At 43.0% G+C, this 15,698-nt stretch overlaps 1 protein-coding gene across 11 annotated transcripts in view; it reads left to right on the forward strand.

Moving 5' to 3' along the window:
* Positions 1-3,865: 3,865 nt before the first annotated feature.
* The window catches only part of LOC118391633 (potassium/sodium hyperpolarization-activated cyclic nucleotide-gated channel 1), a 199,281-nt gene continuing 187,448 nt past the window's right edge, over positions 3,866-15,698 (forward strand). For 10 of the 11 annotated variants that reach the window (XR_008061330.1, XR_008061332.1, XR_008061335.1 and 7 more), the window contains exon 1: positions 3,881-4,378. Coding sequence is in view for 1 of the 11 variants with exons in the window: in XM_052458543.1 (XP_052314503.1) it covers positions 4,014-4,378 (365 nt within the window). In the remaining 10 variants the exon portion in view is untranslated. Of the gene's footprint in view, positions 4,379-15,698 lie in introns of all 11 variants that reach the window. The other variant, XM_052458543.1, reaches the window with a different exon arrangement.

Genomic DNA, 15,698 nt, shown 5'->3' on the forward strand with positions numbered 1-15,698 from the left:
AGAACTCAAGTCCTTCTGCTCACCTGACCTAGAATTCCTTACAATCAAATGCCGGTCATATTCTCGTCATTTACCATCACAGTGGTGTACATTCCCCCTCAAGCAGACACCAAGACGGCCCTCAAGGAACTTCACTGGACTCTATATGAACTGGAAACCATATATCCTGTGGTTGCATTTATTGTAGCTGGGGATTTCAACAAAGCAAATTTGAGAACAAGGCCACCTAATTTCTATCAGCACATTGATTGCACTACGCGCGGGTGTAATACCCTCGATCACTGCTACTATACCATGCATACAAAGCCCTCCCCCTCCCTCCCTTCGGAAAATCTGACCATGACTCCATCTTGCTCCTACTGTCTTATAGGCAGAAACTCAAACCGGATGTACCAGTGACGAGAACCATTCAATGCTGGTCTGACCAATCAGAATCCACACTTCAAGGTTGTTTTGATCACGCGGACTGGGATGTGTTCCGGTCAGCCTCAGATAACAACATCAATTTATACGCTGACTCAGTGAGTGAGTTTATAAAGAAGTGCATTGGAGATGTTGTACCCACTGTGACTATTAAAACCTACCCTAATCAGAAACCGTGAATGGATGGCAGCATTCGCGCAAAACAGAAAGACCGAACCACCTCATTTAACCACGGAAAGATGTCTGGGAATATGGCTGAATATAAACAGTTTAGTTATTCCTTCCGCAAGGCAATCAAACAAGCGAAATGCCGGTACAGGGACAAAGTGGAGTCGCAGTTCAACAGCTCAGACACGAGACGTATGTGGCAGGGTCTACAGGAAATCACAGATTACAAAAAGAAAACCAGCCACGTTATGGACACTGATGTCATGCTTCCAGACAAACTAAACATCTTCATTGCCCGCTTTGAGGTTAATACAGAGACATTGCTGCGGCCCACTAACAAGGACTATAAACCCCCCTCCTCTCCTTCTCCGTGGCCAACGTGAGTCAAACATTTAAACGTGTTAACTAACCCTCGCAAGGCTGCTGGCCCAAAAGACATCCCTAGCAGAGCATGCGCAGATCAGCTGGCTGGTGTGTTTACGGACATATTCAATCGCTCCCTATCCAAGTCTGCTGTCCCCACATGCTTCAAGATGGCCACCATTGTTTCTGTACCCAAGAAGGCAAAGATAATTTAATTAAATGTCTACAGCCCCGTAGCACTCACTTCTGTCATCATGAAGTGCTTTGAGAGACTAGTCAAGGATCATATCACCTACACCTTACCGGCCACTCTAGACCCGCTTCAATTTGCATATCGCCCCAACAGGACCACAGACGATGCCATCCCACTGCACACTGCCCTATCCCATCTGGACAAGAGGAATACCTATGTAAGAACACTGTTTATTGACTACAGCTCAGCATTCAATACCATGGTACCCTCCAAGCTCATCGTCAAGCTGGAGGCCCTGGGACTCAAGCCCGCCCTGTGCAATTGGGTCCTGGACTTTCTGACAGGCTGCCCCCAGGTGGTGAAGGTGGGAAACAACATCTCCACTTCGCTGACCCTCAACACTGGGGCCCCACAAGGGTGCGTGCTCAGCCCCCTCCTGTACTCCCTGTTCACTGAAAGGCTCTCCAGAGGTTGGTGCAGTCTGCACAATGCATTACCGGGGACAAACTACCTGCCCTCCATGACACTTACAGAATCTGGTGTCACAGGAAGGTGATAATCAAAATTATAATCAAGGACAACAACCACCCAGGCCACTGCCTGTTCACCCCACTACCATCCAGAAGGCAAGGTCAGTACAGGTGCATCAAAGCTGGGACCGAGAGATTGAAAAAATAGCTTCTATCTCAAGGCCATCAGACTGCTAAACAGCAATCACTAACTCAGAGAGGCTGCTGTCTACATTGAGACCCAATCACTGGCCAAATGACTCACTAGTCACTTTAAACAATGTCACTTTAATAATGTTTACTTATATTACTCAACTCATATGTACATGTATATACTGCATTTTATACCATCTATTGCACCTTCCCTATGCCGCTCGTCCATCGCTCATCCATATATTTTATGTACATATTCTCATTCACCCCTTTAGATTTGTGTGTATTGGGTAGCTGTTGGGGAACTGTTAGATTACTTGTTAGATATTACTGCACTGTTACTGTCGAAACTAGAAGCACACGCATTTCACTACACTCGCAATAACATCTGCTAACCATGTGTATGTGACCAATAAGATTTGAATTGATTTGATTTGACAAGGTACTGATGCAGTCAGAGTGAGGGTGTGACTGTCACTGACAAGGTAATGACGCAGTCAGAGTGTGGGTGTCCCTGACAAGGTAATGACGCAGTCAGAGTGTGGGTGTCCCTGACAAGGTAATGACGCAGTCAGAGTGTGGGTGTCCCTGACAAGGTAATGACGCAGTCAGGGTGTGGGTGTCACTGACAAGGTAATGACGCAGTCAGAGTGTGGGTGTCACTGTCACTGTCACTGACAAGGTGAACTTTACCTCTTGACTCCCTGCATGTGAAGCAGCATTGTTATGACTGAGGTGTTATCCAATTATTTGTTTATTTGAATTATTATCAACTCATTATTGACGCACACGTTCTTGGTATTGGACACGTTAAACAACAACCATTATCGCTCTTTTTGTTTCGATTCAAATGTGAACATATGATTAGACAGTTAGACTTGGGGTCATAGGGATCACACATCTCAGAGGAACGCAGATCAAAGACCAGGTGTCCCTCCGCCCGTCCATGTCATCTTATGCACTGTGATCTAAAAGGTAAGACTGGTCCTAAATCCGCACTCCTACTGTGAGACGCTTGACACACACGAACGCTCTAACATTGCTCATCCATATATATTTATATATTCTTATTCCTTTACTTAGATTTAGGTATTCGTTGTGGAATTGTTAGATATTACTTGTTAGATATTACTGCACTGTCGGAACTAGAAGCACAAGCGTTTCGCTATACTCACAATAACATCTGCTAACCATGTGTATGTGACCAATAATATCTGCTAACCATGTGTATGTGACCAATAACATCTGCTAACCATGTGTATGTGACCAATAACATCTGCTAACCATGTGTATGTGACCAATAACATCTGCTAACCATGTGTATGTGACCAATAAGATTTGAATTGATTTTACCCTTTAGTCTACTGCGTAATGCAAAAAGCAGAGAATAGCTTATATCCAGCTGTGTTCATCTGACAGCACACTGTTGAAAGGTGTGATTAACACACATGGTGACTATAGCTAAACAGCCAGACAGTAGGCTACAGTGCCATGCCATTCTCCCACAGCTCATCTCTGCTGAAGAACAAGGCTATACAACAGGCTCAGTGATGTATGATGACAGATGTAGCATCACAGAGTGGTGTATGATCACAGCATGGATGCTCTCTGATGTGCCGTGAATATTATGCAGGCATTTGATTTGAATGCATAAATCACAGGGTAATAATACCAGGGTAAATGCTTACACATAGATGTCAGTCTGGGGAAAAGCAAAATGCATTTTGAGACAAGAATTGTCAAGGCATTCTGCATTGAGTTGATAAAACTAGTATTAAATATTCATATATTATATGTCATTTAAGTGAGGGGTTCATTTTGTCTTCAAATCATCATGTGCTGAATGGTCATATTATTCACTAAACTGATGAGGAAGGGGAGCTCTATCATCAATCACATTATGGAAATGAAGTGCACGAGCCGCAGCCAGCAGTGTGCCTCTTAAACCGCAGTGCTGCGCGAGCGTGTTAGGGGCTTGAACAATAAATACAGTCCGGTCGGTAGATGGCAGTAACACAGGAAATCTGATCTGTCAGGTTCACTAGAAATCGGTCTCAGTTTGCAGCATTTGCAAAGGAGGCAACGGAGCCGAGCAGTTGAAGGACATCAAATGAAACACGGGAGCGCTTTACAGCGGGTCCTCTTGAGTTTTGCGTGTAGCCTGTGTGCTCCGAGCCTGGAGACAGTACGTTTTAGTGAAAATCATGGAAGATAAATCAAATTCGTTCTCCAGCAACAAAGAAGGGGAGAAAGCAGATGGGAATAATGTATTTCAAAGGCAAGACTCGATACAGAAGAACAATATGGGGAGCCAGAACCTGAAAGGAGGGGACCATGGAAACTCGGTGGGCTTCAAGGGGGACCGGGAGGAAGCCTTGGTCGGGTTCGACGATATAGACGGGTCCGGAAACCGACATGGCTTTATGCAGCGGCAATTTGGAGCGATGATGCAGCCCGGCGTCAATAAGTTCTCCCTGCGAATGTTCGGCAGTCAGAAAGCCGTTGAGAAAGAGCAAGAAAGGGTCCAGACGGCTGGATACTGGATCATTCATCCCTATAGCGATTTTAGGTAAGGAGTGGAAAGTCATCTTCTCAGCTTTTTACCCATGCCGTCACCCACAGAGCCAGGTCCGCAAGACACCACATCCACTCTGTCATCAGTGCGCGTTACGCATCGCCCAAAGCAGAGGCTAATCATGTTTCTGTATTGAGGCAATTATAGAGTCATTGATTGTTTTACCTATCGAATATTGATCATATTCATATTTTCCGTTGCAATGTTTTCATTATTCTAATGTGGAAGACAGAAATAAACGAATCCACGAAATGTCCTTGGAAAAAGGATGGTGAATGTCACGAGTTAATACATACACAAATGCTGATTGTTCACACAACAATACACCACTAAGGCAGTATTGCTTGTGGCATATGCGGTTCTATAATAGCCTAAGCGACGTTACCTGTGTTTAACATGACAGTAATGTAGGAACATCAAGGTTGAAAACATATCGTTGTGGCTCTGCCTGCAATGATGAAACGAAGAGGATCATTGAGGATGGCCTCTGGATAGAAAAATACATATGCGGTAAATTTGATCGAGAAACGACCACAGAGAGAGAGAGGGGTAGAGAGAGAGAGAGAGAGAGAGAGAGAGAGAGAGAGAGAGAGAGAGAGAGAGAGAGAGAGAGAGAGAGAGAGAGAGAGAGAGAGAGAGAGAGAGAGAGAGAGAGAGAGAATTAAACATTGGTTATCCGCATCAAAATGAACAGGTGAATAACAAGGGAAGGCATGAATTCAAACACCCGGCACTTGAACAGTTAAACGGAGCCCGCCTGTAAAACCGTGAATAATGTACAGAAAATCGAATGCAAAATGCTCTGACGTGGGATACACGTCCATCAAACATAAATCCAAGGAGAACTGCGCAGGAATAAACATGATGGAATTTGCCTATTTGTTTTTAGGGAGCTATAAACCCATTACAACGATCCCTTGTATGATAAAGCTGATTGGTTTATTTGTTTAAGGACTTAAATTGGATAAAGTTTGAGATAAGTGGTTAATGGGCTTGTGTAGGCATTACGTCATAAATATTTGTATTATTTCTTTGCAACTATTGCTGTGCATGGATCGTCACGCGTACACTGACTGACTGTCTCACAGACATTTTTTCTGACTGTATAGAACCGACCTAATACTGCGCATTGACATGAATAACAGAATGAGCCTGATTGAATGCTGCAAATAGATATATCATTCTTCTTTTGGTAAATGTAAGTCAGTAGAATGTTGTTTGAGAGAATGAATGAATCTTCACATCGCCTGACAAGATAAAATGATACCTAGTGGCCAAATTAAAGCTTTCATAATCTGCCTCGTTTGTTCAGTAACAGCCCAGCTTTACATTGTGTGTTGTTTAAACAGTGCAGTGTCATTTCAAGATATATATATCTACACTCATCTACACTTCCTGAACATTGACATGTATATAAATGCACTGCTATGATGTCAGATCCAAGTGCTCCCATATCCAACAGGCTACGTTTTGTATTCACAAATCAAACACGGCATAGTTGGTTGTGCTTTGCATCCGTGTCCCCTGCTAGAGATGGGTGGACGGTGAGGTGACTCCCCTTTGTTCCAGTCAGTTGCGAGCTGGGACTTCATGTTGACTCGGCTGAGTTTAACTCGTCGCTGTCCATGGTGTTGAAATGCAACTCTGTACTGTGCGGACCTGATATAGCCCATCGCCTTCTCAAATAATCTACAGTATTAATAATAACCTAATACTAATCAAATAATCTAGTAGTGTTTTGGAATTTTATGGTGACGGTTAAATCTAACTCGTCGCTGTCCATGGTGCTGACATGCTACTCTGCACTGTGGAGACTGGAGATAACTGCTGCTATTTTACTACTACACGAATTATGCTGTTTAGGAGCAGGGGTGAAGGAGATGACATTTCTTCCCGGTACGAGCCTTTTAAAAATATATTTATTTTATGGGCCTAATCATATAATTACAAATATAATCCCTATTCATTTAGTCAGATTTCTATGGATCTAATATTACAGACTTGTCAAATAGTTTTTAAGCCTAATTTAGGCCTAGATATTTTTCTGCTTATAATTACCGACATTTGGTAGGGTATTTGTTAGTCAAGTTGTCTATAATTAGATACATGCAGCTTCTCTTCTGTCATTACTTGATGCTTGTCTAGAATACAAAATTACGCCTTGCTCACCAGAATAATGTCGTACATAAATTGATAGATTCATTTCTGCTTCTCTCACGGAGAGAGAGGGAGGTTTTCCGTGCAGAATTTCCAAATTACATCAGTTTGAACAGTTTTAAGGAAACGAAAACTTGGGCAAATTATCCAACATGTTTCTGGTAGTATTTCAGTTCGTCTTGGACGAATAGTTTATGTGGTTGAAAACGAAATATAGCCCGTTTTTATGTTGCTGAAAGAAATTATATAATAATATGGTCCCTACGTGCGTATCCGCATTCTCTCAAGATGCTGAAAGAAATTAATTCATATTTCTCTAATTCTGTTCCCGAGACAAAAATGAACATTCCACAAGTTTTCAAGTCTATTCACATATTTGTCATGCGACAGACATGCAGTCATGATAACTAGTGTAATAGCCTACACATGTCTTGTAATCTATGTTTTAATTATTGTGATGGCGCATGTTTAACCGGTATGGCGTATCCCAACTATTTATTTTGCTGGTATACTCCATACCGGACCCAAACCAGTTTAGGCTACTTTCAACCCTGATTATGAGATATTTTGTGATTATTATTTTTTAAACACTGTCCACAGCTTCAGGACACCCCTTATCTTCTCATATTAATATTGTCTGTCACCAAAATAAAAACTCACATGTTATTGTCGTTTGAATGGTAGGATAAACACATTCCGTGCGTTGCAAATAGGGCGGGGTCACAGTGGTCGGTCATATTCCAGAACGGTGTGTCATTAGATTGTAGAAAGAAGGTTAGCCAGGATTAGAACTACTACATGTCAGTCAATGAGCTTACTTTAGGCTACAGCAGGCAGGCCCCACAACAATTATGTAACATGATCAACCTGTTCTGGAATAGCAGACAGACAGGGCATATTTGCACCAATCAGGTTATATACATGCCCGCTTATTACCGAATAATAATTAGATAACTGTCTCATTAATAGAGATCATTTTAAAGATTCAAGCCTGTAAAGTTATAAAATGAGTGCAATTTTTGACGAGCTTCAATGTATGGGCTACAATTTATTAGAATCTTGGCTTGCACTTGACTAAAGATAATGCAAATACCTTGTTTTGTACCAAGATGATTGAATGGAAACCTTGACTCCCTTTTACAATGTCCTCAAATGGTCACCTCCCTTGTCACATGACAGGGGTTCAGCAGTTTGCTCTATAGCCTTGCCTCATTCGTGACACCTTCCACTGGGCTCTACATCACAGTGATGTGTTATCTTGTCAATGTAAAGAGAGAAGGCCATAAACAATGCCAGCACAGAGATCTTCCTTCTTGACCCTGGCTTATATAATTGAGTGGCTATTCTACACCAATGCTGTAAGCCTACTCTGTATTCCTGGCTCCAATTCAGAATTGTATGGATATTCTATACCTGGCTACACTGCTATTCTATACCTGGCTACACTTCTATTCTAATCCTGGCTACACTTCTATTCTATACCTGGCTACACTTCTATTCTATACCTGGCTACACTTCTATTCTATACCTGACAACACTTCTATTCTATACCTGACAACACTTCTATTCTATTCCTGGCTACACTGCTATTCTATACCTGGCTACACTTCTATTCTAATCCTGGCTACACTTCTATTCTATACCTGGCTACACTTCTATTCTATACCTGGCTACACTTCTATTCTATACCTGACAACACTTCTATTCTATACCTGACACCACTTCTATTCTATACCTGACAACACTTCTATTCTATACCTGGCTACACTTCTATTCTATACCTGGCTACACTTCTATACCTATACCTGGCTATACTTCTATTCTATACTTGGCTACACTTCTATTCTATTCCTGGCTACACTTCTATTCTATACCTGACAACACTTCTATTCTATACCTGGCTACACTTCTATTCTATACCTGGCTACACTTCTATTCTATACCTGACAACACTTCTATTCTATACCTGGCTACACTTCTATTCTATACCTGGCTACACTTCTATTCTATACCTGGCTATACTTCTATTCTATACCTGGCTACACTTCTATTCTATTCCTGGCTACACTTCTATTCTATTCCTGGCTATACTTCTATTCTATACCTGGCTACACTTCTATTCTATACCTGGCTACACTTCTATTCTATACCTGGCTACACTTCTATTCTATACCTGGCTACACTTCTATTCTATACCTGGCTACACTTCTATTCTATTCTACTTCTATTCTATACCTGGCTACACTTCTATTCTATACCTGGCTACACTTCTATTCTATACCTGGCTACACTTCTATTCTATACCTGGCTACACTTCTATTCTATACCTATTCTATTCCTGGCTACACTTCTATTCTATACCTGGCTACACTTCTATTCTATACACTTCTATTCTATACCTGGCTACACTTCTATTCTATACCTGGCTACACTTCTATTCTATACCTGGCTACACTTCTATTCTATACCTGGCTACACTTCTATTCTATACCTGGCTACACTTCTATTCTATACCTGGCTACACTTCTATCCTATACTTGCCTACACTTCTATCCTATACCTGGCTACACTTCTATCCTATACCTGGCTACACTTCTATTCTATACCTGGCTACACTTCTATTCTATACTTGCCTACACTTCTATCCTATACCTGGCTACACTTCTATTCTATACCTGGCTACACTTCTATTCTATACCTGGCTACACTTCTATTCTATACCTGGCTACATTCTATACCTTCTATTCTATACCTGGCTACACTTCTATTCTATACCTGGCTACACTATTCTATATTCTATTCTACCTGGCTATACCTGGCTACTTCTATTCTATACCTGGCTACACTTCTATTCTATACCTGGCTACACTTCTATTCTATACCTGGCTATACTTCTATTCTATACCTGGCTACACTTCTATTCTATACCTGGCTTCTATTCTATACCTGGCTATACTTCTATTCTATACCTGGCTATTCTATACTTCTATTCTATACCTGGCTACACTTCTATTCTATACCTGGCTACACTTCTATTCTATACCTGGCTACCTGGCTACACTTCTATTCTATACCTGGCTATACTTCTATTCTATACCTGGCTATACTTCTATTCTATACCTGGCTACACTTCTATTCTATACCTGGCTATTCTATTCTATACCTGGCTACTTCTATTCTATACCTGGCTACACTTCTATTCTATACCTGGCTACACTTCTATCCTATACTATTCCTGGCTATACACTTCTATACCCTACTTCTATTCTATACCTGGCTGGCTGCTATTCTTTTACTTCTATTCTATACCTGGCTACACTTCTATTCTATAACTTCTATTCTAATTCTATTCCTGGCTACACTTCTATTCTATAAATCCTATACCTGGTTTCTATATATTGTCATGGTATCCTATACCTGGATGTGCTATACTTCTATTCTATACTTCTATACACTTCTATTCTATTCCTGGCTATACTTCTATCCTATACCTGGCTATACTTCTATTCTATACCTGGCTACACTTCTATCCTATACCTGGCTATACTTCTATCCTATACCTGGCTATACTTCTATCCTATACCTGGATATCTATATTCCTGGCTAATGCTATACTTCTATCCTATACCTGGCTACACTTCTATCCTAAATTCAAAAAGATAAAATATGTTTCCATTTATTATTCTTTAAAAGATCATCAAATGAAATCAAATCCAACTTTATTAGTCACATGCGCCGAATACAAGTGTAGACCTTACGGTGAAATGCTAACTCACAAGCCCTTAACCAACAATGCAGTTCAAGAATAAGAAAATATTTACCAAGTAGACAAAAGTATAAAAAGTAACACAATAAAATAACAATAACGAGGCTATATACAGGGGGTACTGGTACCGAGTCAGTGTGCTGGGGAACAGGTTAGAGGTCATTTGTACATGTAGGTAGGGGTGAAGTGACTATGCATAGAAAATAAACAGCGAGTAGCAGCAGCGACAAGACAAATGGGGGTGTGGGGGGGTCAATGTAAATAGTCCGCTGGCCATTTGATTAATTGTTCAGCAATCTTCTGGCTTGGGGGTAGAAGCTGTTAAGGAGCCTTTTGGTCTTAGACTTGGCGCTCCGGTACCGCTTCCCGTGCAGTAGCAGAGAAAACAGTTTACGACTTGGGTGACTGGAGTCTCTGACAATTTTTTGGGCTTCCTCTGACACTGCTTATTATATAGGTCCTGGATGGCAGGATGGCAAGGGTGCTCTTGTTGTTTGGCTCAAATCCTCCTGTCTTTAATCGCTTCAAAGTTAAACCCCTTCTTTTTTTTCATCAGATCATTTCAGGGGGCTTTGTCTTTGTTGTTATTCAATTTCTCTGCTGTGTTCCCAGAATTAGACTGATGTACTGTCTGGCTACTGCATCATTTAAACATGTAATCGGATGGAGCCCCTCTCTAGTACATGTTAGTCATTTAGCTGACACTCTTATCCAGAGCGACTTACAGGAGCAATTAGGGTTAAGTGCCTTGCTCAAGGGCACATCGACAATTTTTTTCACCTTGTCGGCTCGGGGATTCAACCTTTTTGGTTATTTGGCCCGACGCTCTAACCACTAGGTTACCTGTCACCTGTCCTACTGTATTTGGGTTTCCAATAGGTTTTTATGGTTCACGACACAAAATGAGTGCCTTGTTTTTTTGTTGGAGGCGTTCAGTGGTACTGTCTTTGGGTACATAAGACCCAGTTTATTCTGTGACTTTATAATGAAAAAAGGCAAACCACAACAGTCTATCAATGGTTTCCAAATATGTTTTACGACCACAACAACAATGTGACATTATCATGAAAAAGAAAGCAACAACAGTCCACCCATGAATGACAGACAACACCGTTCACAACTGCTTTGTATAGCTTCAAAATGCATCTGGAACTTAATCTCCAACACATTCTTAATACTGAGGCTGCTGAAAGATTAATGGCTGGTTAGTAGTATTAAGTATTTATAGATTTCAGAAAGGGTCTCATGCTTGGCCTGTTGTAGACTAACGTTAGTTCTTTTGGAGAATACGCTTCTGTCTTCTTTCTTTTGTTTAGCATGACCAGATCCAGATATCATGGCCATGTCCAGATGGCACCATGTCCAGGTAGCACCATGTCCAGATAGCACCATGTCCAGATAGCATGACCATGTCCAGATAGCACCATGTCCAGATGGCACCATGTCCAGATAGCATGACCATGTCCAGATGGCACCATGTCCAGATGGCACCATGTCCAGATAGCACCATGTCCAGATAGCACCATGTCCAGATAGCGTGACCATGTCCAGATGGCACCATGTCCAGATGGCACCATGTCCAGATAGCATGACCATGTCCAGATGGCACCATGTCCAGATGGCACCATGTCCAGATAGCACCATGTCCAGATAGCACCATGTCCAGATAGCGTGACCATGTCCAGATGGCACCATGTCCAGATAGCACCATGTCCAGATAGAATGACCATGTCCGGATAGCACAATGTCCAGATATCATGACAATGTCCAGATATCATGACCATGTCCAGATTGCATGACTATGTCCAGATAGCACCATGTCCAGATAGCACCGTGTCCAGATAGCACCATGTCCAGATAGCACCGTGTCCAGATAGCACCAGAAAACATGACTTTATCCAGATAGCACCGTGTCCAGATAGCACCATGTCCAGATAGCACCATGTCCAGATAGCACCATGTCCAGAGAGCACCATGTCCAGATAGCACCATGTCCAGATTGCATGACTATGTCTTCATGGCAGAATGTCCAGATAGCACCATGTCCAGATAGCACAATGTCCAGAGCATGACCATGTCCAGATAGCATGACCATGTCCAGATAGCACCATGTCCAGATAGCACCATGTCCAGATAGCACCATGTCCAGATAGCATGACCATGTCCAGATAGCACCATGTCCAGATAGCACCATGTCCAGATAGCATGACCATGTCCAGATAGCACCATGTCCAGATAGCACCATGTCCAGATAGCACCATGTCCAGATAGCATGACTTGTCCAGATAGCACCATGTCCAGATAGCACCATGTCCAGATAGCATGACCATGTCCAGATAGCACCATGTCCAGATAGCACCATGTCCAGATAGCACCATGTCCAGATAGCACCATGTCCAGATAGCATGACCATGTCCAGATAGCATGACCATGTCCAGATAGCACCATGTCCAGATAGCATGACCATGTCCAGATAGCACCATGTCCAGATAGCATGACCATGTCCAGATAGCACCATGTCCAGATAGCATGACCATGTCCAGATAGCATGACATGTCCAGATAGCATGACCATGTCCAGATAGCACCATGTCCAGATAGCATGACCATGTCCAGATAGCACCATGTCCAGATAGCATGACCATGTCCAGATAGCACCATGTCCAGATAGCACCATGTCCAGATAGCATGACTGTGTCCAGATAGCACCATGTCCAGATAGCACCATGTCCAGATAGCACCATGTCCAGATAGCACCATGTCCAGATAGCACCATGTCCAGATAGCACCATGTCCAGATAGCATGACCATGACCAGATAACATGACTTTATCCAGATAGCACCATGTCCAGATAGCACCATGTCCAGATAGCACCATGTCCAGAGAGCACCATGTCCAGATAGCACCATGTCCAGATAGCACCATGTCCAGATAGCACCATGTCCAGATAGCACCATGTCCAGATTGCATGACTATGTCTTCATGGCAGAATGTCCAGATCGCACCATGTCCAGATAGCACAATGTCCAGATAGCATGACCAAGACCAGATAACATGACTTTATCCAGATAGCACCATGTCCAGAGAGCACCATGTCCAGATAGCACCATGTCCAGATAGCACCATGTCCAGAGAGCACCATGTCCAGATAGCACCATGTCCAGATTGCATGACTATGTCTTCATGGCAGAATGTCCAGATAGCACCATGTCCAGATAGCACAATGTCCAGATAGCATGACCATGACCAGATAACATGACTTTATCCAGATAGCACCATGTCCAGATAGCATGACCATGTCCAGATAGCACCATGTCCAGACAGCACCATGTCCAGATAGCATGACCATGTCCAGATAGCATGAACATGTCCAGATAGCACCATGCCCAGATAGACCATGTCCAGATAGCATGACTTGGTCCAGATAGCACCATGTCCAGATAGACCCATGTCCAGATAGCATGACCATGTCCAGATAACATGACCATATCATGATAGCATGACAATGTCCAGATACCATTACCATGTCCAGATAGCACCATGTCCAGATAGCATGACCATGTTTAGATAGCACCATGTCCAGATAGCATGACCATGTCCAGATAGCATGACCATGTCCAGATAGCACCATGTCCAGATAGCATGACCATGTCCAGATAGCACCATGTCCAGATAGCATGACCATGTCCAGATAGCATGACCATGTCCAGATAGCACCATGTCCAGATAGCATGACCATGTCCAGATGGCACCGTGTCCAGTTAGCATGACCATGTCCAGATAGCACCATGCCCAGATAGCCCCATGTCCAGATAGCATGACTTGGTCCAGATAGCATGACCATGTCCAGATGGCACCATGTCCAGATAGCACCATGTCCAGATAGCACCATGTCCAGATAGCACCATGTCCAGATAGCACCATGTCCAGATAGCACCATGTCCAGATAGCATGACTTGGTCCAGATAGCACCATGTCCAGATAGCACCATGTCCAGATAGCATGACCATGTCCAGAGAGCACCATGTCCAGGATAGCACCATGTCCAGATAGCACCATGTCCAGATAGCATGACCATGACCAGATAACATGACTTTATCCAGATAGCACCATGTCCAGAGAGCACCATGTCCAGATAGCACCATGTCCAGATAGCACCATGTCCAGATAGCACCATGTCCAGATAGCACCATGTCCAGATTGCATGACTATGTCTTCATGGCAGAATGTCCAGTAGCACCATGTCCAGATAGCACAATGTCCAGATAGCATGACCATGACCAGATAACATGACTTTATCCAGATAGCACCATGTCCAGATAGCATGACCATGTCCAGATAGCATGAACATGTCCAGATAGCACCATGCCCAGATAGACCATGTCCAGATAGCATGACTTGGTCCAGATAGCACCATGTCCAGATAGACCCATGTCCAGATAGCATGACCATGTCCAGATAACATGACCATATCATGATAGCATGACAATGTCCAGATATGATGACCATGTCCAGATATCATGACAATGTCCAGATATCATGAAAATGTCCAGATATCATGACCATGTCCAGATACCATTACCATGTCCAGATAGCATGACCATGTCCAGATAGCATGACCATGTTTAGATAGCACCATGTCCAGATAGCATGACCATGTCCAGATAGCATGACCATGTCCAGATAGCACCATGTCCAGATAGCATGACCATGTCCAGATAGCACCATGTCCAGTGCAGCATGAGAATAGCAAATGTCCAGATAGCATGACCATGTCCAGATAGCACCATGTCCAGATAGCATGACCATGTCCAGATGGCACCGTGTCCAGTTAGCATGACCATGTCCAGATAGCACCATGCCCAGATAGCCCCATGTCCAGATAGCATGATTTGGTCCAGATAGCATGACCATGTCCAGATGGCACCATATCCAGATAGCACCATGTCCAGATAGCATGACCATGTCCAGATAGCATGACCATGTCCAGATAGCACCATGCCCAGATAGCACCATGTCCAGATAGCACCATGTCCAGAGAGCACCATGTCCAGATAGCATGACTTGGTCCAGATAGCACCATGTCCAGATAGCGCCATGTCCAGATAGCGCCATGTCCAGATAGCATGACCATGTCCAGATAACATGACTTTATCCAGATAGCACCATGTCCAGAGAGCACCATGTCCACATAGCATGACAATATCCAGATATGCTGACCATGTCCAGATATCATGACCATATCCAGATAGCATGACCATGTCCAGATTGCATGACTATGTCTTGATGGCAGAATGTCCAGATAGCACCATGTCCAGATAGCATGACCATGTCCAGATATCATGACAATGTACAGATAGCATGACAATGAGGATTGCATGACTATATCTT

Source organism: Oncorhynchus keta, chromosome 12 (assembly GCF_023373465.1).
Source record: "Oncorhynchus keta strain PuntledgeMale-10-30-2019 chromosome 12, Oket_V2, whole genome shotgun sequence".
Taxonomy (NCBI): Eukaryota; Metazoa; Chordata; class Actinopteri; order Salmoniformes; family Salmonidae; genus Oncorhynchus; species Oncorhynchus keta.